We start from the raw sequence: 27,106 nt of genomic DNA on the forward strand, positions 1-27,106 counted from the left end.
AAGAATAAAAGTTTACACATCAACACACCAGATCACCACGCTAGCAGCCCACAGATGCAGCAGTACTCGAGATAACCTGGAAGCCGTCAGACATCCCAACGCATCTCGCACACATCAGCCACACTACCCTACACGCGCGACTCAGCAGACACGCGTAAAAGCCGACAACACAGACAGCGAGAGGCACATCACACCTCGGGTCGTGGAAATGGAGCGCACCCAACACACTCATAAAATTTCTCACTTCATCAACTGTACCTCGTGCGCAAACGCCAGAAGAAAGCTGTTTGGCCTGCACTCACACATTGTCCATAAGCAGGATATAAGACAGCACTAGTCAATGCTGCCCAGCAGCCGCTGAGTTGCACTTTCACTGAGACAATAACCTGGACCTTACCCGACCGAGAGATGGGTCGCCACAGCCACGCGAGCAAATCGCAGAGTTTGCGACACGTACGAGAGAGCACATCGAATATCGTATCTTCTACTCACGACAATGCCCCACAGATCATGGCATGAGCCTAGCCAGGTCCTTCCCAGAGAGCCTCTCTCTGTTTCTCCCTGCAGCACGCCCGCCCCGTCAACCGCAGGCCCGGCCGGACAGCGAAAAGGGCTGAGACGCCAGAGAAGAGTCGACACTACGTGGCGAGGCAGCTTATGGGTTGGAGCCCCTGGGACAGGAGACCGTCCCAACCGTAGCATATGAAAGAAAGGACGTGACATACATCTTCGCAAGCCTCTTCCGAACACTCTCAGCCAGGCCCAAAGACAGAGTGTGCCCAGGGAAGCGAACAGGAGAGGACTGAGGCAACCGCCCTGGCCTCCTCAGAAATTCTACACCTTGTCTCTCACGCAGCAGGCCTCGAACACTAGGATGCCAAACCTCGGGATGACTGAACCAATAGTAAGGCACCTAATTTCTAGATATAGTAAAGAGCTGGCCATCTAGAGGTTGGAAGAGGCAATGGTGGAGGTACGAAAATATCGCATGGTACTTTTGGGGTTGCGACCACAATCAGAAAGTAGATTGAGCACAAAGAGTGTGAGAAGCAGGGGTCAGCACGAGGGCTGCGCAGGCAGATGAGCCACTAAGTCACATAGGCGGGCGGGGCACAGGACGTGTTGAGACGACCTAGGAGATCAAGCGTCCGATATAAAGGGAGGATGAAGAGCAGAGAAGGAAGGTCAGGGTACAGGAAGGGGCCTCCAGGGGTTGGGGTGCAGAAGGGGGTGAGGGCTCTGGCTGGGAGGTGATGTTGACACGCTATGTTACCTAACCCTATGCACCACGTATGTAGCATAAATCTATCAACATGTGTGCTGAGAACCCCAATCGTCAGTGAGCCACCCCAGACAGAAAACCTCACTGCTGAAGCACAGACAGTGTCCATGAGCTAACAAGCAACGACCGATGCCCTCTTTACCTCAGGTTAACTTAAAGATAAGTACCCATGCGACAGCTCAGAGGACTTTCGTTGCAGATCCTTGAGTACGAATTGCATGCGAGGAGAGAGCAATAGGCTTCACAATAATCAGAGCGATGTAGGGCTTATTCTAACATCAGAGTTACAGAGGATGCAACGAACTTGTGCACTAGCGAAGGAGGATACAACTTCCACCGGTTGGCCGATTCAAGGGGTTTTTAACAGCACAACTGGCTCTGCATGGGGTACAGTGCATGTGTCTGATGATACAACACGCTAAACACACAACTCCCCATCCGGTGGTTTCCACCCACCCTCATCCTTCTCACGGGGCACCGCGGCCAGCTCCATCTACGGCCACGATCCTGAAGGGCAAGCGTCGGAGTTGGGGAGGTTCTGTCTTCGATGACTAGTGACAGCCCCAAAGTGCCTCCACCACCCCCATTGCCTTTGTGCCAGCTGCAGTCTCTGAATCTGCCTGGGATTCGATTGGAAGCGAGGCCTCCTGGAAGCGGCCAACACAAGGGTCAGACACTGCCAACATGTAGCCAAGAATCCATCTAGATTTTAAGGCCATCAAGACAACTAAATAATCCGTCCAAGCCCATACACGTACAGCCCACACAAAATCACCCATGCCATGAGCCCAATCAACCAGGATTAAACCAAAATATTCCACCTTTAGGAGAATATCCCGTTGTGTGCCCAAGGCGGAAGCATAGGAGAGGCAGAGGGTACCAATACTGGAGCCCCTCACTGGAATTATTGGTCGAGATGACCCAGCTGATCCGGGCAAGTGACTTGGCCCCATGCCGCAGAGATGACAAAAACTCCAACATCCCTGCCAGTGTGAGCTGGGAAAATTCCTTCCTGACCCCAGCAATGGAGATCAGGGAGACCCTGAGCATGAGAGCAAGGCCACCAGCCAAGCACCGGAGAGAAATGGTTTTCTATCTCAACCTGAGAGCACTTTCTCACCCCCCGTCCCCTCCTGCCACCCATGTGGGATGGAGAATCCATCATTGCCTGGTACTTGTCCAGTGTTAATCACCCGATGCAAATGTGTCCCTTAATTTCTCATTTATTCTCGCACTGTAAACTTGTATCCAGACCGAGGTTCTGTCTGCTTCTTATGCACTGCTAGGGCCAACTATAACATAGACCGTGCAAGTGATATCCATCATACCCCCCAATTTTTGGGAGATGAGATATTTGGGTCACCAGCATATGTGGGGAGAAATTTATTCGCACATCCTCACTTTGGTACACGTCTCGCATAACCTCTTGAGAACACTTAAGGTACCTCCTAGCCGACGCACCAGAAGACAGACTGCATCACCTTCTCAGAGTCTGCCTTCCTACACCTGCGCGAGCCGGACTCCTCACGTACAACACTTTTTTTTCTACAAGTCTCTGCAAGCTGTCACTTCTGCTCCATCTTTAAAGTTCTTCACTTGCTGCACTATGAGAATGATACGGCGCAGTTCCCGATCACTAGGTGTTGTCTAATCTATTAATATGATTCTCAGTGTGATAGTGTCTTTGAGTCTAATGCGACACAAGAGATATAGAGCCAAGTAAAAGTACCCCAGATATTACATACCTAAAACTGCCTACGTCTCTCTAAGCACTGATCTTTCACTTCGAACCGGAGATGAACATCCAAACCATGCACACAGCAGCAATACAGGCACCTGGGTCCAGTAGTCCCTCCCTCACGCCACAGAACAAGGAAGCTGTTGAGTTGACATTCACACCATCTATAATCCTGTATAACGCCATATCTAATCCCGAGTACACAGCAACGTTCATGCTTCTGTCGCGAGATCAGGCGAGAAATCATAGAGCTAGTAGTTCGAAATGGACCCATTGAACACCACGACTAGCCTATACAATGTTGCCATAATTTAAATGTACCGATGAACACACAAGAATCCCCTCCCTATACAAGTATCAACTCTTTCACATCTAAAACTAGCCAATGTGATACTACTTTATTTCTAGTACTTACCTCCTCTCCGGATCCGCATCTGTATGACAATCTTCAGCGACGAGGTGAGAATCTCACCTCAGCGGCTCATGTGCATGCCATGGGAAGGCGGAGAGTGGACCCAGGCTTGGGTGCAGGGCTCAACGGATGATATGACGCGAAGGACGCCAAATATAATGACGCTTTCAGCGGGCACAGAGCGAGTAGGGGAAGCCCTATCGGCACCAGCGTGCCTACGGCGCAACGTTTAATAGAGGGTTGTCCAGAGGGGCTCTGCGAAGGATAGCGACCCAGAAGAAGATCTGCCAAAGCACAAAAAACCAGAATCCTCAGTGAGCGCACCAAACGACCGAGCAGACATTCGGGAGTGGTCACTAGAGTCAGATAATCTTCTGCACGAATGGGATCTGCTTGAGGACACACCCGGGAACAGGTTGAACAGCGGAGCGCTCAGTAGAAGGTATTGAAGCGCTAGCTTAAACGTGGTGCACTGGCAGAGGAGCAGAAACTTCTACCCACACTCCCCACCAGAGCACTATCCCAAACGAACACAATAGCTGAGTATGTATCATCACTGTGTAACCCCACCTTTGCATACCCGACAACACGCTAGATCATGTGTGTAATTTCCAAGTGTACGCATCGGTAATGGAATCAGGACCTTCCCAGCACGATGCTAGGCCGTTGGTCACGAGAGTTGCTAACTGACAATGTCTTAAGCCATGACACACACTAACCATTGCCCACCTGCCGCGATACGAGATCCAAGGAGACGTGGCGCCTCTGAACACCCATTCTGTAACGAGGGGCGTCCTTATCACTACTGCAGGTATTAGAGCTACATGCAGTAAGTAGGGTCATAGAAAGCAGCGAAGTGCGAACAAGGGCTTAAAAATCATGAAACTATTGAGAGTATGCACAAGACTCATGACCCAAGTTCCTAGTCCACATCGTTCACAACCACAAACCACACACGATCCTATTTCGCCTGCAGGCGTGAGGTGCACAGGTACTGGAGAAGCGCGAGCACAAGGCCCCGCAAGCCTCAGAGAGAGTGAAAAGGAAATGTAAATCTGCATCAGGACTAATTGCTCAGCGATAGGAAGCTGATCCGCATAAACTCTACTAATCATCAGTCAAGTCCTAGTGAATCACAAGTCCGGGCCCTGTCGCGCGAGATGCGGCTACCAGTGGAGAATCTACGATACACACCAGCTTGTGTGAGCGTGGCTCGAGTCACAGTGCCCCACTCGAGCCATAGGTACAATTGCGACCCTGAAAGGGATCGATCACCACCAGCAGCACTACTACGACGAAGGGGAGGACGAGACTAGCCACAGAAGGCATTTACTGTCGGGGCACAGAGATATACCATAGGCACGTAGTAGTGCGGTCTACCGCGCTAGTGCCAAGACCCGACCCGTACGAGTGGCTCCAGGCCGAGTGCAGCGAGCACCTTGCACCATGAACACCGTAGCTAGGCGCCACAGCAGCCATGCGCGTGGGCTTGAGGGGCTCACAGACGAGTGGCTGCGAGAACATCGCGTCCTAGAGCAGAAACCCACAGATTCGCGGAACCTTCACGCGAGCGTACACTCTACGGACCCTGGATTATCACACCCCCATACCCACCACGCAGCTGCTGCCCTACCCCATTAGTGTGAGCTCCCATGGACCACACTGGGGAGATCCCCAGCTGCAGGGAGATGCCCCTGAGGCGCCGGCAGGGCACATCTCCTGGCTGACCTGCCCTGCTGAGTTCTCTTACTAGGCTGGGTGGATCCGGGGCACAAGGTGCGTGGTGACAGGGGGCATTGGCTCTGGCTGGGACTGTCACTCACCCCATGCCATCCAACAGGATCACAGCAAACAAACCAGCTCAGCCTGCAGGGAAAGATTCAGTCCAGGGCCTGGTGCATTCTGGAGCAGGACAGGAGAGAGAAAGGGCAGATACAGAGGCACCTCTGAACACTCTGCGCAGAACTGCTTGTCCTGACAGACCACACCTGTTATCCCAGCCCTGGCTCCCCTCTCACTGCTCTGCCAGTGCCCCTCACTCCCGATCCACAGACCTCCTCGCTGTATCTGTGACTTCTGCTACGAACCACCAATGCACTGACTCCTCTTGTGAGACATTTCTCTGCAAATACTACGCTGCTATCCAGTTATTGACTCCAGGAAACATTTTCTTAGCCTGGTTCCGTGTGTCACTGTTTCTATAGCAAATATCATCCCTGGCTTGCCCAGAACATCCCATTCACATCAAGCTTCAAGTTGAGAATCATTTCCCATTCCACTCTGTGGAGGGGAGACTTTTAAAATGACTCTCTGTGCGACTGCACGGCTAAGCAAAGAGAACAAACCCCAAATCCCCTGTGCTTTGGGAGCCAGGTTTGCGGTGGAATTCTGTAAGTTCAGAATTTGCCATCACAGGCTGGTGAGTGAAAAAAACTGCCCCCAACTGACAGAGAAAACTGGTAAAGAAATCACAATGCCCAGCGTGAAGATCATCTGAACTACAGATTCCCCCAAACCGCAAACCTGGCTCCCGAGGAGGCAAAACACCAGGGGATTTGGAGGTTGTTACTCTTGCTTAGCCATGTGCATCGGCACAGAGAGTTGGCATTTTTAAAAGTCCCTCCCACAAAGGGGGAGGGGAATGGGAAAATGATTCTCAACTTGAAGCTTGATGTAATGAGGATTGTCTGGCACAGGGCCAAGGGACTGATATTGCTATAAAACAGTGACACACGACCAGAGCCTAACGAAAATGTTTCCTGGAGTCAAAAGGGAAATAAGCAAAGCAGTTAATAAGGCAAGAAATGCTCAGTTGGATCTGTTTAACATCTTTCTCCTAGGTATTTTGCCTACGTGCATCTAAGAAGGGTTACATACATGCAAAGATTAACTGGGATGATACTGGGATGATAAGCAGAGGATTGCCATAAGCAAAGAGTTAACAAATTCCTTTTGCTCTAACAATACAGACTGGAGTACAAGGAAAAATGAGATAATGTTCATTAGTATAATAGGCAGTGGTCTCAGTACACCAGCAGCTTAGTGGTTATCAAGTTCTTTTGCAGGTGTAACTCTTCTGCCAGGTGGTGTCAGCAGTAACAAGGCCAGGTTCAATATCTAGAGATGCCTTTTAACAACGCAAAACAGAACTGGCTCATGCCCCCACACGGTAATCTGGGAAACCTAAACGCCATCCCAGGGCCACTCTAAGAAGCAATACTTCCCTATTTGCAAACACTGAGTCTGTGAATAACAAAAGAAAACTTTTCTTAAAAAGGAAAGGGAACCCAGGATTAATTTATGAAAACCCACAACCACAATTGACAAGCATGTGACCATAAGCAAACACTCATCCCACAGAATGTTGGGCAGCATCCTTTGTTGCAGTTTACCACCTTGCAATGTGAAAGATTTAGGAATGAATGTCCCTTTAACACACCACTCCCTTTAGCCTCCACTGTATCTGATTAACAGTTGTTTTTGGTCGCAAAGGCTCAGGCCTTGTCTACACTACAGAGTTGTGTTGACAAAAGTTAGGCTGCTTTAATTTAACCATTATTGCATGTCCACGCTATGCTCTTTGTGTCAGCAGAGCACATCCACACTAGTGGCTCTTGCACAGACAGAGAGCAGTGCACTGTGCAACTGGCTGCAGGATGCTTTGGGAAGGATTTGCAGTGCCTCATGGGGCAGATACAGCATCCCATGAAACAGATTTCTCAATCCCATTGTTCCATGAGCATCCTAGTAGATTGCCGGCTGCTTTTCAACTCAAGTATGGAGCGGAGAGTATGTGTGTGGTGTGGGAGACACAGAGACTACTGTGTATTGGGGAATGTGTATATGTAAGAGTAACGGTGTGTGTGGCGGGGGGGAGAGTGTCGGCATGCTGTCTCCAAATTCACAATTCCTATTGCCTGGGGAGGGCAGGATTCTGAGTTAATGATTTGCTGTTTGCTGCCCCAGCAGGGCGGCATGCTCAGCTGTCAGAACTTCCCGGAGCTTTGAAACAGGAGGATGGCATGTCTGCGTAGCTGTATACAGTGCAACTGAGTTCAAAGTAGTGAGCAGAGTGGGCATTGTGGGATACTGGGGAAGGCTAGTTATGGTGATATAACAAATGGCAGCGTCTACACTGATGCTTTGTCATTTAACTTGGTCGCAGAAAGCTTTGTGCCACTTGTCAGGGTGGTTCTATTTTGTCAGCAAAAAAGAATTTTGCCGACTAAAGTAGCGTTAGTGGAGGTGTTACACATTACATTTTGTTGTTAAAAGCTGCTTTTGCCAACAAAACTAGTGTGTACACAGCCTCAGAGTTGAGAGATACATTCATGTGGATTCACCTCCCAACCTGAAATTGTGTATGTGGGACAATTGTCCCATGTGTCTGCTGCTGCCATGGGACTCTACAACTGGCTTATTGCTGCTGATGATTAAACAATTTCTAATTGCTTCTGGCTGACACTGAGGCCTTGCCGACACCTAAGATACAGGCTAGGGGCAGCAACCTCTGGCATGCAGTTCGCCAGGGTAAGCACCCTGGCGGGCTGGGTCAGTTTGTTTACCTGCCGCATCGGCAGGTTCAGCCGATCATGGCTACCACTGGCTGCGATCCCCCATCCCAGGCCAATGGGGGTGGCGGGAAGCTGTGGCCAGCACATCCCTTACTGCTTTCCGCCGCCCCCATTGTCCTGGGACAAGAACCGCGGCCAGTGGGAGTTGCGATCGGACGAAACTATCGATGTGGCAGGTAAACAAACTGGCCTGGCCTGCCAGGATGCTTACCCTGGCAAGCCACCTGCCAGAGGTTGCCGACCCCTGATATAGGCTGATCTGTTGCTCAGGGCTGTGAAAAGTTTTGCACCCTGAGCACTGTAGCTAGGTTGACCTAACCCTGGTGGAGATGTAGTTAGGTGTACAGAAGGATTCTTCTGTTGATCTGGTTGCGTTCTCTTGTTACACTGGATAATGTAAATCGACTGGGGGTGGTGGTGGAGGAAATCCTTCTGTGGATCTAGGAAATGTCTACACTAGAGTGTGATGGTGGCATAGCTGTAGTGCTGTAGCTATGCCATTGTAGCGAAGACATGCCCTGAGTCTTTTCATGTATAGATTTTAACCATTGAAAGGCAGTATCTGTTTCTAACAGAAGTCACTGGGAACACGTCCACTCACTTCACTGGAAGTTGGATTGATTTCAGAGTGCACTTTTGACCAGTCTTTAGCAATTGTCAGTCTGCAGTGTACCAGTGAAGTTATGTGAATTATGAATAATTTCTTGTTTGCGCCAATTTTTGTGCTGAAAAAAGCAGAATGACACTTAATGTTCAGAATGTCTGGAAATTTTATTAAGGAAACCTACAGATGAGAAGAAATGGCCTCTTTGTGTTTGCGTTTGTATTTCTTCCTGATATATAAGTACCTCTAATTATGAAGCAACTGAATTAGTTTTGGAGTTACTGCAATGTAAAACGTTGAATCTAAATTAATCTATCTTATAGGAATGATTACTGAACAGATGTTACCTAGAACACCTTACTGCAGTTTTGTGGAATCCCATAATTCTTCATGTTCTTGTTGGCTTGAATTAACACTCTGGTTTATGGTATTAAATTTTGTCACTGGATTTTAATGTCTTTCTACACATTCTTTATAAATTTAATTCAAAATTGCCTTTTTATATCTAATTCAAATGAACACACTTATAACTTGTGTATTCCTGAATACTATTACTACATATCAACAATCATATCAGTGTAACTCAACCTTTAACACTTCTTTCAAGTAAACACTTAGGATAGGGTGGTGTATGTTTCCATTTCAAAACCCTACATTAACTACATGTTAAGGCTGCAAATTAGAAATCAAAGGTAAAAAATGTTGTCAGACGAACAATCATGTTTTTAAAGTGCTGTTCCATAAAGTGACCGTAAAAAGGAATACTGTTGCTCATCAGATCTACCTGCTTTATTTGTAGATTCCTCCCCCCACTCCCCCCCCCCCGAAGGGAGCATCTAGTCTGACCCTGTGCATACTACAGGCTAGAAGACTTCACTGTATTAATTCCTGTTTCAAGTCCTATAGCTGTGCTTGACCTAGATCAGGGGTTCACAAACTAGGTTCGTGGCTTGTTCAGGATAAGCCCCTGGTTGGCTGTGAGACCCTTTGTTTACCTGAGTGTCTGCAGGTACAGCTGTCCGCAGCTCCCAGTGGCTGTGGTTTCCTGTTCCTGGCCAATGGGCGCTGCGGGAAGCCAATGGGAGCTTCCCTCTTATGCCATGACAGCTTACTTTGCTTCAGAGCCTTAGGTGAGGGACCTTGTCAGAGGCTTTTTAAAAATCTAAGTACACTATATCCACTGGATCTCCCTTGTCCACTTGCTTATTGACCGCTTTAAAGAATTTTTGTAGATTGCTGAGGCGTAATTTCCCTTTACAAAATCATGTTGATTCTTCTGTGTTCATCTATGTGTCCGACAATTCTGTTCTTTACTAGTTTCAACCAGTTTGCGTGGTACTGAAGTCAGGCATATCAGCCTGTAATTGTCAGGATCCCCTCTGCAGCCTTTGGAAAAAAAATTAGTGTCACATTAGCTATCTTCCAGTCATCTGATACAGAAGCTGATTTAAGTGATAGGTTACATACCATAGTTATTTTTGCAATTTCACATTTGAGCTCCTTCAGGACTGCTGGGTGCGTACTATCTGGTCCTGGTGACTTATTACTGTTTAGTTTATCAATTTGTTCCGAAACCTCCCCTAATGACATCTCAATCTGGGACAGTTTCTCAGATTTGTCACCTGAAAAGAATGGTTTAGGTTTGGGACTCTTCCTCACATCATCAGCCATGAAGATCAATGCAAAGAATTCATTTAGTTTTTTCGCAATGGCCTTATCTTCCTTGAGTGCTCCCTTAGCATCTCGATTGTCCAGTGGCCCCACTGGTTGTTTAGAAGGTTTCCTGCTTCCAATGTACTTACAAAATTTTTTTACTGCTAATTTTTGAGTCTTTGGCTACCTGTTCTTCAAATTTTTTTTGGCGTTCCTGATCATAATTTTATATTTCACTTGCCAGAGTTTATGCTCCTTTCTATTTTCCTCTGTAGGAGCTAACTTCCACTTTTTAAAGGATCCCTTTTTGCCTCTGACTGCAAAAAGGCCTGTAACTGCTTTTTATTTTGTTGATTAACCACGGTGGCAATTTTCTGGTTCTCTAACTTTTTTTTTTTAATTTGAGGTGTACATTTTAATTCAGCCTCTATTATGGTGTCTTTAAAAAGTTTCCATGCAACTTGCAGCAATTTCAGTTTTGGCATGGTACCTTTTAATTCCTGTTTAACTAATTTCCTCATTTTTGTGTAGTTCCCTGTTCTGAAATTAAATGTTATTGTGGTGGGCTGCTTTGCTGTCTCCCCCTCGCCCACCTGGGATGTTAAATTTTACTGTGTTATGGTAACTGTTACCAAGCAATTTAGCTATGTTCTTAGACCAGATCCTGTGCAACACTTAAGACTAAATCAATAAATGCCTCTCTTCTTATGGGTTCTGGGACTAGCTGCTCCAAGAAGCAATCATTTAACATGTCAAGAAATTTTATCTTTGCATCCCGTGGTGCAGGAGGGGTGCGGCATGGGGTTAGGGTGCGGCAGGGGGTCAGGGCAGGGGGTTTGACTGCAGGATGGGTTCAGGGGCAGGCTCTGTCCCAACGCTCACTGGGGGCAGGGCAGGCTCCCTACCTGCTAGCCCTGCCCTCATGCTGCTCCAGGAAATGGACAGAACCTGGTGGAGGAGAGGCGCAGAGGTGTGTGTTGCTGTTGCTTCAGACACCGCCCCAGCATCTCCCATTGGCTGGGAACGGGGAACCGTTTTTTGTTTTGGTTTTTTTAACTTTTGAGCCTGCAGAGTGTTGGTCTTAGGCCTCTCCAGGCTGGGTGAGCGAAGTGTCTGCTAGCTTCCTTAATATCTAGCTTTCTGAAAATTTAAGTATCTGCCATCTTCACTAAAGTCTACAGTTCTGCTGGTGAACATTCATGTGTTTGTCAAACTTGTCTATTCAAGCTTCTTTTGTCCAATTCCATTAAACATTCCCTAATGGGAAGTTGTTTCTGGTAGCCATTATTAAGGTTAAAATTTTGTCACGGATATTTTTAGTAAAAGTTGTGGACAGGTCATGGGCAATAAACAAATTCACAGAAGCCTGTGATGTGTCCCTGACTTTTACTAAAAATAACTGTGACAAAATGGGTAGGGAGAAGAGTCCAGCACCCACCGCTGCTGGGACTGTGGGTTCCCCCCTGCTGCCTGTGGTAGCTTGGAGCTGTGGACCCGTGGCTGGGCAACTGCAGGGCTCCCTCGCCAGCTGATAGTTCCAGCCCCTGTGCCTTGGGGCTGAAGAGGAAAATGTCATGAAGGTCTCTGGAAGTCAGATTCCGTGACCTCCATGACAGAATCTTCCTTAGTCATGATATCTGCCTAAATTGTAGAGAGATGGCTACTGGTACTTCCAAACCAATTTAATGATTTATGGCAGAGAATGAAGTAGTTGGATTGTGTGTGTGTGGCTGCTTTGCAAGGAAGGTGGAACTGTCTGTGGAATAGATTAGAGTCTACAGGGGGGAAAAAAATGTGCCTAAGATTAGAGCTGCATGCTGCCTTTTGCACAACATTGGTAAGAATAAGGGAAAAAGCTTTAATGATGAGAGGCAGGAAAGTTGGGCAGAGTTGCAGAGACTTGCTCATCAGTTACCTAGGCTCCAGTGGAAAATGGAAACTGTCAGGGCAATATTGTCAGGGATGTCTATAGCCCTTACTTCTGAATATTATACTGAAAAAGTGCAACATGACATCAGTCTGTTAACCTGTGGAGGGTGGGTGGAATGGATTGTGAGCACTGTAGTGTTTGAGTGGTGGAAGTGGAATATTGGGCAATCCTTATTTTATTTTGTTTATGCATTTAAAATCTATAAATTTTCTGTTGTTAGTAGCTACCAGTGTGGTGCTCTGCTCTTGTTCGATGATAACAGTCGGCTGCATGCGTGTTCCCTCCCTGTGCTGCCCTGGCTCTGTGCAGATAGCTGACACAGCAAACCCCGAGAGAACCCCCAAAGACCACAGACTGTAGTAAGGTACGAAGGAACCTGAGCCAGGTTTGTTGTCAAACAAAGCACAGTAATAGTTTCCTATAGACCAGGGGTTGGCTATCTATGGCACGTGTGCCAAAGACGGCACGCGAACCAATTTTTAATGGCATGCTGGAGCCTGCCGGCACTCCAGCATGCCACTAAAAATCCTGCCCAGCGTGGTCTGCTCTCCTCTGCTCAACCGCGGGAGCAGGGAGCAGAAGGATAGCCGTGTGCACGGGGTGGGCAAATGGCCCCACTGTCCCGGCACTGCAAGCTGCAGGGTCCGCGCTCCCGGGCCGAGTGCAGCAAGCTGGTGGTCCCTCCCCTGCCTTTTCCCCTCTCCTGGAGCCCTGCCACCACGCGCAGTACTCTGCGGGTTGGGGCTGCACACTCCCGCGGGGCAGTGTTTGGCTCCGCGGGGAGGCAGAAACACTCCCCGTCCAACTGGAGCTCTGCCGCTGTCGCACGCAGCGCTCTGAGGGGCGGGGCTGTGCGCTCCTGTGGAGCGGCTTATCTAGCTCTGTGTGGAACCTCATGGTAAGAGGCCCAGGGCTGTGGGGGTTGGCTAAGGGGTGGGGGCAGTCAGGGGACAGGGAGCAGGATGGGTTGTATGGGGGTGGGATCCCGGGGGGTGATTGTTAGGGGTGGGGGTCTCTGCAGGGGGCAGTTAGCGAGCAGGAGGGGTTGGATGGGGCATGGGAATCCCAGGGTTTGTGAGGGGGCAGGGGACAGGAAGCAAGGAGGGTACTGGGGGGGCAGTTAAGTTGGGGGGGGTCTCTGGAGAGGGTGGTCAGGGGACAAGGAGCTGGGGGGGTTCTATGAGTTGGGAGTTCTGGGGGCCCTGTCAGGAGACAGGGGTGTGGAGAGGGGTTGGGGCAGTCTGGGAGCAGGGCGGGCTTGGATAGGCATGGGAGTTCTGGGGGTCTGGCTGGGGACAGGGGTGTGGATAAGGGTCGGGGCAACCAGGGGACAGGTAGGGGTTAGGGTCCAGTCTGGGGACAAAGAACAGGGAGACTTAGATGGGGGTGGGGTCCTGGAGGGCAATTGTCCCAGGAGGGGGTAGTCAGGGGACAAGGAGCAGGGGGGTTGGGAGTTCTTCAGGGGGCAGTCACCCAGCCCCTGCCCTGAGCCCTGTACCTCCCTCATACATACCCAGCCCACTGCTTGACTCCATCTCCCCCCCCACAACCCCAGCCCTGACTCCAGCCCTCTGCCCCAAGCCCTCTGGGTCCCAGCCACCGGCCCCGCACAGCCCGCTGCTGGTCTGGGGTTCTGGCCGACAGACCCTTGCCAGCCGGGGTCCTGGCCACAGGACTCACTCAGCCCACTGCCGGCCTAGGTGAACAGAACCCCAGACCAGCAGTGGGCTAGGCGGGCTGGCAGTGTAAGTTCAACATTTTAATTTCATTTTGAATGAAGCTTCTTAAACATTTTGAAAACCTTGTTTATTTTACAATACAACACTAGTTTAGTTATATAATATATAGACTTATAGAGAGAGACCTTCTAAAAAACATTAGAATGTATTACCGGCATGCGAAACCTTAAATTAGAGTGAATAAATGACGACTCGGCACACCGCTTCTGAAAGGTTGCTGACCCCTGCTATAGACTCTACAGGACATACTATGAAATTGTGCCCCCTGGCAATGGACATAGCTCAGTCAGTGGCAGGACTTTCCACTGCCCCCTAGGCTGGCCAAAGATGCACACTCTGGGACCTACTTTTATACAGTTACAGAACAGATTATTCATCCCTCCTGACGTATTGAAGTACATCTTCTTGGCTTATTAGGGTGCTGTCTCCCCTTTGATCATGTTGTTCCAGACATACAGATCTATCCATCATGCTGTCCTGTCTTTAAGATGCACCTGCCTGTTCCTTGTTATGTCTATGGAGTGTCCTTGTATCAGGCTGTCCAGGTGCCATCTTGGCACAAGTTCCTCTTATTAGCCCTTATGTGTGAATGCACCTGCTTCTAACAACCCTCTTCTCACTAATTTCTGTGAGTGAGGCCTGCCTCTGGTTCACAGCCAAGCTTTTGCTTAGCAATGCCTGGAAGTACTTTGGTTCAGGCTGCTTCAGGCCTCAGATTAGGCCTCTGACACAAGAGTTGGTTTCAGGACCTCATCTTACTACATCTGCAAAATGCATTGACTTAAAATGATTGAAGATGAATTTTTTATTTTTAAAGAATGTAATATAGCAAAGAGAACTTTAATTAGAACAATAATGAAATGTTCAAAATGCCACAGCGAGGGGAGAGTTCAAGTAACAAGCAAGTGTAGGTGCCTTGCCTCTCTCCCTCTGCCCCTCAACATTAGAAGACTTCAAACAGGAAAAGTTCCAAGTTTAGGGGCATTAGATGGCTCAAAAGAGCTGGGCTTCCAGGTGCAGCTATTCTCACTGCCCTGAGTTTGGGTCTGTGAAGGGAATGAATTCTGGGAACAATGTTGTTGCAGTACAGCAGGGAGGAGTTTCTGGTTTTCCCAGTATACTGTATTATCCAGAGGTTGCAGAACATGGCTGGGTCTTAGTTTACAACCCTGCATTGTCTGTTCCCTAAACAGTAGCATGTAATGTAGCAGAGCATTCTGGGTCCATCCTGCTTCCAGGATTTGCCTCTACGTGACCCTTTCTTTCAGTAGTTTTTCTTGTTATGGTAACACTTGTCCTTGGCCATTGTGACACTCTTTGGTCACTTCAACAATCTCCCTGGAGAGCTCTCCTCCCTTCGTCCCCCTCTGCCCCCGCCAAGTACAGCCTCCATTTTCCTGCCTGTTTTTATTTTTGTTTGTTTGACTTTGCAGTGAGGTACCTTAACATAACATTCTGAGTTTTCTGTTCTCGCCCTCTGCCCAGCCGTTGATATAGGCCTTGTTCTTGATGATCTGGCTGCTGTGGGTGCCTCGGCTTTGGACGTAGGAGAAAAACACAAGTAATCACGTTTTGTGTTCCAAAAGAGACTGACAACATTTTTTAATATGCATTTCTGATTTCCCCTCCTGAGATTCTTCTCAGTTTTGGGGGAATCTCAGCGATGGTAAGTGGTATGTGCATAAGGAGGCTGTATTGGGATTTTTGTCTTGTAGGATACGCTGCTAGGATTTGGCATTGTGCCATAGAGACTGGGAGAGGTGGGAATTCTGTTTTCAGTTTGGGTTTGCAGATTTGCTAATACTATGTCAGAGATTAGCACGTGGGCATCTGGTGTGTTAGCTGTATAGTAATGCCTTCTACATCCCCTTTGGGCTGTCCTGACTTGATTACATTACCCTGAGGTGGGTAGAGTTGAAGGGAGAGAATGGTGTTATTCAAAAAGGCAAAGGGCGGATGAGCAAGATAACTTGTGAAGTTAGTCACTAAGATGATCCTACCGCAGGAGTGCCAGGGAATTGCGACTTACACTGGGGAGAATGACCTTGTAGTTAGCTCCCATACAGTCCAGACAAAAATTGAGCAATTTGTCAGTCGTAGCTTAGACTCTGCTTTGTCCCACGGTGAAAGTTTGTAACAAAAAATATATATAGGGTTCTGTAACCATTGTCTGAAGCACATAGCTCCCAGTTGATCTCTATGTAAGCCTAAGAAAAGCCATTAAGAGATTTGCTTTCACTAAGGCAAAGCTCTTTTTCTGTAAGAATGTGTGTTGAAGGGCATTTATTAATAAGCAAGGAGTTGTGGTCCTTGTACCCTTACAGGTATACAATGTTAATGTGTACCTCATGTAAACCAAGAATGCTAACCAAACTTCTTTTCTTGTGACCACGTCTCAGACTAAATTTTGCATAAATTAATGTTTTCGTTATTGGAATATGCCACCAGACCGTGGCTGGAGTGCAGGCTGCACCATGCTGATGGCTGCCATTGTGAGCTGTCAAATGGAGCTTGGGGTGGCGGTGTGTTGGCTAGGCAGGACAGATGTGGGGAAGGAAAAGAAATAGATGGGTGGGCATATGCCGTCTGTGGTATGGACGTGAAAACAGTTAATAGCCAGGGCATTAGCCTGGCTGGGACAGCTGCTACAGACTGCAGAGGCTGGAGACTAAAGCTCATATCTGTCTAAAATGTCTGCAGCCAATGGGCAACCGGAACACAAGCTAATGTGGCAATATAGCACAATAATGATGATCAATTGTAAAGAAAGAGACTTTCATGCCAAGGCTCCTTCAAGAGGATCTGCCTCCTCTATCCTAGCCTGAGTGTATGTCTGGAGATCAGTATGGGTTTCTGCACAGCAGGAATTGGGCTATTCTTATAGAGTAACTCCTCACTTAAAGTTGTTGTTCTTGTTGCTGATCAATTGGAGAACATGCTCATTTAAAGTTGCGCAATGCTCCCTTATAATGTTGTTTGGCAGCCACCAGCTTTGTCCACTGCTTGCAGGAAGAGCAGCCCGTTGGAGCTAGCTGATGGAGGCTTGGAACCAGCGTGGACCGGAAGCCCCCTTATCAGCTCCCTGTTCCCCTAAGTTCCCTGTGCGGCAGCTGCCCAGCAGGCTATCAATTGTGGGCAGTTCAGTTGTTCCTCTCCCCCCACTGCCATGTGCTGCTCTCTAGAGCTTCCTGCTTGCTGTGCAAGGGGAGAGGGGAGAGCAGGGCTAGTGTCAGAGTGTCCCCCTGCTCTTGCACCCCGCTTACCCCATTTCCAAAGACCGGGGGGGGGGTGCACAAGACAGGGCTGAGGATGGAGGGAGTTTGCTGGCAGGAGCTGCTGCCTCAACTTGCTGATCTATTTAGAAAGGCAGTATACTTAGAGTGGGGTCAGCGTACTTAAAGGGGCAATGCACATCTCTCTCTCTCTCTCTCTCTCTCTCTCACAGTGTACATCTCTGTCTGCCATGCTGTCTCCCCTCCTTCCATTCGTGCTGCCTTGTAGAGTATGAGGCCACATTAACAACGTGTTAACCCTTGGGGGCTCAGCCAATTGCTAGTTCATCATTTAGCAATAAGGCATCCCCTGGGAAATATCCCACCTTCTGACTTCATCACCTCATCCAAGCTTCACAGTCATCATCGCTGTGTACCAGGATTAAATTGTTTGTTTAAAACTTAATACTGGTACACAGCGATGATGCTTGTGAAGCTTGGGGGGGTGTGTTTGTGTGTGTGTGTGTGTGTAATATAAAATGTCTTGTGTCTGGTGAAAAATTTTTCCCTGGAACCTAACCCCCCCCATTTACGTTAATTCTTATGGGGAAATTGGATTCGTTTCGCTTAAAGTCACATTTTTCAGGAGCATAACTACAACCATTAAGTGAAGAGTTAGTGTACCTGGCCAGTGCCAGGATCTGGGATCATGACCAGATGCTGGTTTTCCAGGGACAGTTCTCCACGTGCCTCCTTGTGCACATCCTCTGAGTTTTGCTGGTCATTCTTTGGGGGTGAGAATAGAGTGGACAGTGGGATCCACAACCTTCCTGCATTGATTTGTAGTCTAACTGATCAAAATCCTATCCAGTTCCTCAGAAAATGAATAGGTGACATTTCCACTGCTGGACTTCTTCCTGCCATCCCTGGTTTGAGTCTAGCTCCTCCTGAGCTGTTGCTTGTTATCCTGAATTGTTCAGTGTCCTGGTTGTGGCCCCTTGTGGTCATCTGCTTAGCGATGGCCACAAAAAAATTCTTTTAGTTGCTTCTCCCCAGATGATGATGAGACTCAGGCTCTTAGCATGGCCCTAAGCAGTTGCTTGAGTCGTGTTGTAAGTCTTTTGGAGTAAAGCGTAGTCTACACTACAGAGTTAAGTCGACACAAGGCAGTTTATGTCGACCTTACACTAAGCATCTATATTGGGGTGGCCAAACTTACTGATCCTCCCAGGTGCATATGATGATGATGATCAGAAGCTTGAGAGCCAGGCACATCTGCCCATGTTTTCTGCCCTGTGGCGGGGCTTGAGGCTTCAGCCCCAGGGGAGGCGCTTGCTGGTGCTTGGGGCTTTAGCAAGAGTGGGGGTGAAATCCCTGGACCCCCTTGGCACTGAGCAGGACCCTAGCCCCATCGCCCCACCTCCAGGGCAAAAGCCCTGATCTCTCCCCGCCTGCCCCAGTCTGGTAGATGGAGAATGAGAGGGCATGAGGGGCCCGGCGAGCCACAATTTAACTGTAAAAGAACCTCGTGTAGCTTGCGAGCCGCAGTTTGGGCACACCTGATCTATATGAAAATGTTGCTCTTGCCAATGTAACTCACCCAGTACGCCGACATAACTCCACCTCCACAAGAGGCGTAGTGCTTAGGTCCATGAAGTTAGGGTGATAAAGTGTCGGTGTAGACAGTGCGTTACCTATGTTGACCTTAGTGTTCTCCAGGAAGTGTACCACAATGCCCCACCGTGATTGTTCTGGTCACTGTTTGAACTCCGCTACTTTCTCAGACACTATAGAGTTGACATAGTCATCCCTGCTGAAGTAATTATTGCTTTGGTAGAAAGATGTTGTGGAGTGGTGTCCTATAACCTGTACGTTTCTTTTGAATTCTTGATGGATAAATTTTAATCCCCCCTCCTTCACTAAAGATTATTAGTGTAATGTAGAAATCATAGTGACACGTCTGACATGGAATAGCATGAGAGGGGGAAAATTCTGTCTTACTGTGACCTTTTTGTTTAAGACCCTCCATGTCAAAGTCTTCACAATGGAGGCCCCTGTCTCCATAGCAACTGGAGGCAGACCAGATATTTGTTCTGAGCCTGGGCTTAGGACCACTTCTCAGGGAGAACTTCTCCAGGGTGACAGTATTTTTAGTTTTGAATGCTGTTGTTTTGAAGAGTTTTTCTTAAAAGGTGATCATAAGCCCAGGCTCTGAACAAAGACTCTGCCTGTAGTTGTCGTGGAGACGAGGAACACGGACTGTGAAGACTGACTTTGAGGGACTTGGATAAAAGGTCATAATAAGACAGTTTTCTCATTGTACCCAGTTGTCCTCATTTCATCCTCAGTATTTGCTATCATCTCACTGTAAGTTGATGTAGAGATTTTCATAAATGTTGAGCATTGACCTAACTTTTGTCCCACTGAAGTCCCATGATAGAACTTGTGTTGATTTCAGTGAAGGCAGAGTAAGGACAATGTTGAACACTTAATATTTTTCCTATAAATATTCCTTCTCTTATACCCCTGCATTTAGGTCATTACTTGGTAGATCTCTTGTATGTCTGGTGGCAGCTGTATTATGGGGTAGCATTTTATTTTCTTAGCTGATAAATGTTGTCACATCTTGGGGAAAACACCAGTACAGGCACCCTCCCAAACTACCCTAAAGGACAAGAGATGTCAGCAAGTAGAGGTAATATATGGAGCAGCTAACAACTTTCCTTTCAACTTGAGAATTTCTCAACTATGGTATGCACAGAAGGGTTTAGAATAGGGCTGTCAAATGATTTTAAAAAAATCACAATCGTGAGACTAAAAAAAGTGACAATTACAGTTTTAATTGCACTTAATAGAATACCAGTTTAAATTATAAATATTTTGGAATGTTTCCTGCATTTTCAAATATATTGATTTCAGTTATAATACAAAGTATACAGTGCTCACTTTGATAAATATTTTCACTGTAAAAGATAAACAAAATAAATAGTATTTTTCAATTGACCTTAAAGAAGTACTGTAGTGCAATCTCTTTATTGTGTAAAACTTGAGGGACTTCAAGTCAAAGCATGAAGAGGCATCTGAATGGTTAGCATATCTGACTCGTAAATACCTTGCAACAATGGTTACGACAGTGCCATGCGAATGCCTGTTTTTGCTTTCAGGTGACATTATAAATAAGAGCTGGGCAGCATTATTTCCCGTAAATATAAACAAACTTGTTTCTCTTAGTGATTGGCTAGAAAAAAAAGTAGGACTGAGTCGACTTGTATGAAGTGAATTGAAAAATACAATTTCTTCTGTTTCTTTCTTACCGTGCAAATATTTGTATTTAAATAATACAAGTGAGCACTGTGTTGTAATTGAAATCAACATACTGGAAAATGTAGAATAACGGCCAAAAATATTTATAATAGTTTGACAGTGCAATTTTAAGCTGTGAGGAATTGACTTTTTTTAATCTAGTTAGTTTGTTTTGGGTTAATTGCATGCCTTTGCTGCGATTAATTGACAGCCCTAGTTTAGAATCTAAAGACACTTTTGTATTGGTTACCCCCCTGCCTGATTTACTGGGAGGTGTTCTAGAGTTCACATATATCACAGGTGAACAGGTAAGATTTGAATTGTTTTAGGCAGTACTTGCATGGTATTGCCTTATTTTCTATTCAGTCAAGTAACAGTCCAGTAACTATACAATTTTGTTAGAGATTGGAAAATGTAAATGGTTGTGTGTCTCAAATGATTTGCTGTCAATTGTAAGTAAGCAGTAGCACCAAGAACCCTCCCACCCCCAAAATACCCCACAAACCCATAGAAGTAATACTAGCTTTCTAAGGCAATTCCTTGTGAGGTACTAATTTCAAATTAGTTTGAAAACTTAAAGCTATTTTAATAATCACATTGAACTTTTGCTGTTTTTGTAATGGCTTTTTTTTTTTTTAAATCCGCCTAAAGTAAAACAGCTGTTACAAGTAAGTTAGTGACAATGACTGTTTGTTTGTTTTTTCCTTAATTTACAGCATTTAAATATCAAGACACTGACAGATGATATGGTAAGACTACTTAAAGTTTTGCTTCTGCTGTGCTCAGTGACTAACCCAATATCTTCCACAACTTTAACATTAGTGTATCTTCACAGTGTCTCCATTAAAAACAGCTAAAATATAACTGATAAAATCTGGCTAAACTGGAAAAAATGGTTTCTCATCTAAGATATGTCTAGATCAGGGGTCGGCAACCTTTCAGGAGTGGTATGCTGAGTCTTCATTTATTCACTCAGATTTAAGGTTTCGCATGCCACTAATACATTTTAACGTTTTTAGAAGGACTCTTTCTAGAAGTCTGTATTATATAACTAAACTATTGTATGTAAAGTAAATAAGGTTTTAAAAATGTTTAAGAAGCTTCATTTAAAATTGAAACGCAGAACCCCCTGCATCAGTGGCCAGGACCCGGGCAGTGTGAGTGCCACTGAAAATCAGCTTGCATGCCTCCTTTGGCACGTGTGCCATAGGTTGCCTACCCCTGGTCTAGATGCACCCAGTAAAAATGTCAGCACTGGTCGTTGGTTTTAAATTGCTATACTCTGTACCAATTGCTGCTTTGTCATAGGGCAACTAGTATAACTGTCTGAGGCAAACCACATAATGAATGTAGTAATCACGTTTAAGGCGTGCAAAAATTGGGTTAACCTGTTAGGGCTGCATGGCTTGCTAAAATAGTGTTTAATACTAGCTTGTACATTTTTCTAAAACTCACTGTGATGGAGTGCTCCACTAACCGCTAATATGGTGTCGTCTCCTAGTTCTGGGGAATAGCTTGCAAGGTTAACACCCATTCCCGCACTTGCATGTCATCCTTCCACCTCTCTATGTAGGTCTGCAGAACCTCTCTTGCTCAGCAACCTGCTGCTGCCTCTTCATGACTCTGCCTCCAGCCAGGTCGCCAAATGGTTTCACCAAGGGGTTGGAAAGTCTTTTCCATAGACAGCCTTCCTATTCATTGTCTCATAGTCCCTCAGTGGCTGGCTGGGGAACCCAGGCCTGCCCTCTACTCAAGGTGTCTAGCCAGCAGTCAAGGTCTGTTCCCTCTTAGACCTTAGGCCTTCCCTGAGTCCTGTCAGGGGATTACTTAGTCACCTGATACTTCTCACCTATGGCCCGCTGGGTTAATTAGCTCCCTTCTCTGTTTTCATTAACTCTTTCAGGGCAAATGTGTGGTGAAAACCCTTTCCCACCTCATTCATAACAGTATATAATTCATGTTCTGAGACTAGCTTAGCCGTTGTCACTTAAACTTGTTGGTTTGTGTGTCTAAATAGACTTTTAACATAAAATACTTGATGAAGACTTTTCATAGTTATGAGGTAGCAAGTCTTCTGTCACTCAAGATACTGCATTTCATTCTCAAACTGATGAACATCAGCATCATCTCTTCATAGTTAGAACAGTCGTCTTATTTAAAAAATGAGAACAGTAAGTTTACACATCTTGGATCATGTCTGCACTAGAAAGTGAAATCTATCTTGTGTAAGTTGACATCAAGCCTTCGAATTGAGTCAATCTTGCCTATGCACAACACATTTATTGTCTTGGTGAAGTATGTCCTCACTAGCAGCGCTTGCAACAATGCACAGAGCAGTGCACTGTGCATAGCTATCCCACAGTTCAACTAGCCTAATGGGATTTTGAGTAGGGTTTGCAGTGCCTCATGGGACCAAAACATTGTCGTGGGAGGTAATGCGAACATGAATTTGGTCTCCCATGATGCCCTTTCCTCCCTCCCTTCCCTGATCTCTACGGCAAACTAAATAAGGTTTTTTGCACCCTTTTTTTGAAAGCCTGGCTTAGCTGCACATACACCATAGCTTGAGCAACACGGACCCTGCTCAGCTGTGCACTTTTGTTAGCATTACAAACACCTCAGACCTTAACCTGCAGTATTTCTGAAGCTGAGACAGGAGCTGCCATGCGGAACATGGCAATGTGTCACAAGCAGCCTTTCTGCACGCCATAGAGCGAAATAGTTTGCAATTGCTGGTGGCAGTTGCACATCAGGTGAACATGGTTGAGTGCCGTTTCTGATCCAGGAAAACAAGCACTGACTGACTAAGATCGCATGGTTGTGCAGCTATGAGATGGCAAGCAGTGGCTGCGGAGCTTTTCAGATGTAGAAGACGCTGTCCAGGAACTTTTTGTGCAGAGCTTTCCCCAGCCCTGAAGTGCACAAGTACTGAAACGAGAGCTGCTTTGACAGTGGAGAAGCGAGTGGAGGCAATGCCAGACTGTGATTCCCCTCTGACGAGTAAATCTGGAGTTGGTAAATCCACTGTGGAAGTTGTTGTGGTCCAAGTTTGCAGGGCCATTAATTGACTTCTGCTAAGAAGAGTAGTGATTCTGGGCAATGGGCAGCACACAGTAATGATTTTTGCTGTGATGGGGTTCCCTGACTGTAGTGAGGTGATAGATGGCACACACATCCCTATTTTGGCACCAGACCACCTTGCCATAGAGTACATAAGCTGAAAGGGATACTTTTCAATGGTGTTGCAAGAACTGTGGATCACAGGGGGTGTTTCACTGATATCAGTGTTGGATGGTCAGGAAAGATGTGACACGTGCATCTTCAGGAACTCAAGTCTGTTCAGAAAGCTGCAAGCAGGAATTTCTTTTCAGACCTCAAAATAACTATTGACGATGTTGAAATGCCAATTGTGATCCTGGGAGACCCAGCCTATCCTTTGTTCCCATGGCTTATGAAGCCATACAGTGGGTGACTGGACAGCAGTAAGGAGTAGCTCAACAATAGGAGGAGCAAGTGCAGAATGGTGGTGGAACGTGACTTTGGACCTTTAAAAGGTTGCTGGTGTTGTTTGCTTAGTAGGTTAGACCTCAGAGAAATCAGTATTCACATGGTTATTGCCGCCTGCTGTGTGCTGCATAATATCTGTGAAACTAAGGGAGAAAAGTTTTTTCCATGGGGTGGGGAATTGAGGCCAATTGCTTGGCAGATGATTTTGAGCAGCCAGATACCAGGGTAATAAGAGACTGGCTCTGTGTGTCTGTGAGGCTTTGAAAACCCATTTCAGCAATGAGCCACAGTAATGTGTGAAGCTTATCTGCATTGTTCCTTCCCAAACCAATCTCCCCATTACCTTTTTTTCCTCTGTAAAATGAACCAACCAACTATGTATTGAATAAATTAAGAACATGTTTTTCTTGATCTGTTTTCTTGGCTGCAAGGAGTCTAGCATTGTGTTGCCTTTCTTGAAGCTCAGCCAGACACTCCAACGTGTCTTATTGGCCCTTCATAATCCGCAGCATCTCATCTTGCATGGCACACTCCTGCTCCTGGGATGCACTCCTGCTGTCTATGTTTAGTTTCTTGGGGAGAGAAATTCTCCACGTTCTGAGCTCAGCCTTGGCTGTCCCAGAAGTGTTGATTATCTCGGTGAAAATGTCATCCCAAGTCCTCTTTTTCTGCTTTTTAATCTGGGAAAACCTCTCTCCCAGTGTGGAGGATTAACCAAAGGACAAGTTTTCAGCTGTAAGGCATACAAAGCACAAGGTAACCATTGTCAGTGCATATATTGTTTTTGGTGCAAGGGTGATTTAAAAAAACAAAACAAAAAACCCAATCCTTAATATACTTCACTGCAAGCGACAGTGTACTCAGAATCCCTAGTTATTGCATGAGTTGGTTTGCTGCTCCAGCCATGGTGAGTATGGCTATAAGGCATGGGCAACAGGTCTTGTGCTGCTACTTCTGTAAAACCCTTGTCAGGAGCACAGCTGGGCAGTTGAGCAATAACCCCTTCCCCCTAGCAACATGGACAGTACTTGATGAGAGGCACCAGTGTTAAGCCTCCCACTTTTTTTTTAAATCAAGTGGCCTGGCGGGAGGGTGCGGAGGGGAGAATAGACACAGGAAGCTCTCCCTGCCTTTTCTTAATGCTGCTTGTAATACACCGTGGTCCCTGTCAACAACAGCCATGCCACGTTAGGGAAAGTGTGCTTGTGGGACCCGGATTTCACCAAAGGGATGGGGGGTGTGTGTGGATTATTTGTTCTCTTTTGTGATTCATGTACTTGCACTGAAAAACTTCCCCCGTTTCCCTTAGGTGACCCTATGCGATATTGGTCTCCTGAGGATAACAGGGGAGGTAAGGGAGGAGATGCTGCAAGCGTTTGCGTACAGACCTGATCCTTGCACTGTTATGCTTTGTATTGCAATGATACCAGCAGAATTAATAATGGAGTGGTGTGGGAAAGTGTCCTCCTATTGTGGAAGAAATAAGGCAGCCCTCCCCAGAAACCTTGTGCAGAGGATTGCAGAGTACCTGTATGAAAGTTTCCTAGCGATCTCAATGGAGGATTCCTATGTAATCCCTATGCACATAAGCAGTCTTCTTGGGGCGCACCCACAGCGTAGGTGGAGCATCCACTGGCAAGCAGATACCCAGTGCCCATCATTCTTTTTTTCTGATTAAATCTATAACATAATGGAATGTACCCACTACCGTTTGATTGGAAATGTATACTCACCAGAGGTGCCTTCCTCAGCATCACCCGGGGCCACCACTTGGTCCTGTGAAGGGATGGGCTCCAGGGTTAAGAACAGGTCTTGGCTATCGGAGAGAATGGATCCACCTCTCTTCTGTCACCTATTCTCCTCCTCCTCCTCCTTTTCCTCATCCACAGTGTCCTCTTTGCTGTCTGAAGTGGCTTTGAATTCACTCATGGGAGATATCCACACTGTGTTTTGGGGTGGTGGTGAAGTCGCTGCTGAGAATTGCATGCAGTTCATTGTAAAAGTGGTATGTCTCTGGGGCAGAACCAGAACAACCGTTTGCCTCCGTTGTCTTTTGGTACGCTTGCCAAAGTTTATATTTTCACATGGCACTGCTGCCTGTCCCGGGGTAGCTCCTTTCCCCAGGCCCTGTGCAATCTTTGCATAGATGTCAGCATTTCTTCTGCTGCAGTGCAGCTGTGTCTGCGCAAACTCTTCTTCCCACACAGCCATAAGATCTACCGTCTCCTGTACACTCCATGCTGAAGTGCATTTGGGCATTGAGTCTCCGTGTTCTGCTGTGCTAATGAGCTTCCCATGCTGATCAAACTGGAAATGAAACTCCAAAAGTTTCTGGGGCTTTACCAGGGGATGGGCTATTTCCTGTGCGTGTGGCTGCTGTGCAATGGAGTTGAAAGCGCTTGTCAGAGTGGTTACAGCAGAGCATTGTGGGACACCTCCTGGAGGCCAAGTAATTCAAATTACACAATGCTGCATTTACACTATCCCCATGTCGACCCATGGATGTCGAATTAAGCTCTATGCCTCTTGTGGAGGTGGAGTACAGAGTCGACTTTACAGGCCACTTACGTTGGTGGACGGGACCTGGTAGAGTAGATGCATATGTAATTAGGTCAATTTAATGCAACATACGTCTGTAGTGTAGGCCAGGCCTTAGTTTCATATAGTTTAAGATATAATACCATTGTCAGCATCATCTTCTGTCATGAAGGAAAACAAGAATTCAAGGCCAGAAGTGAACTGTCATCTAGTCTGATCTCCAGAATATCACAAGCCATTAAATTTAACCTAGATACCTCACTAAACCCAATAACTTTGACTAGACTAAAGCATTTCTTTCCTGAGGAGACTAAACTGTTGTGTGGCCCGGCAGAGAACATGAGAGATCAAGGTACCATCACTGCTGGAGACCCTAGTAATGGCAGGAAATTAAGTGAGTTATGACCAAATTATCCCACTAGGGAATTCACACTCCATACTGCAAAGGAAGGCAAAAAATCTCAAGGTTCCTGCCAATTTGACCTGAATGTAAGAACATAAGAACGGCCCTACCGGCTGAGACCAAAGGTCCATCTAGCCCAGTATCTGTCTACTGACAGTGGCCAATGCCAGGTGCCCCAGGGGGAGTGAAGCTAACAGGCAATGATCAAGTG

General features: G+C 46.7%; 1 protein-coding gene across 1 annotated transcript in view; it reads left to right on the forward strand.

Annotated features, from left to right (window-relative positions):
- DIAPH3 (diaphanous related formin 3) overlaps positions 1-27,106 on the forward strand; it is a 560,319-nt gene that overhangs the window by 22,106 nt on the left and 511,107 nt on the right. The window contains exon 2 of the mRNA XM_075061558.1: positions 21,164-21,196. Within this exon, the coding sequence (XP_074917659.1) occupies positions 21,164-21,196 (33 nt within the window). The remainder of the gene's footprint in view (positions 1-21,163; positions 21,197-27,106) is intronic.

This window comes from Chelonoidis abingdonii, chromosome 1, assembly GCF_003597395.2.
Source record: "Chelonoidis abingdonii isolate Lonesome George chromosome 1, CheloAbing_2.0, whole genome shotgun sequence".
NCBI lineage: Eukaryota > Metazoa > Chordata > Testudines > Testudinidae > Chelonoidis > Chelonoidis abingdonii.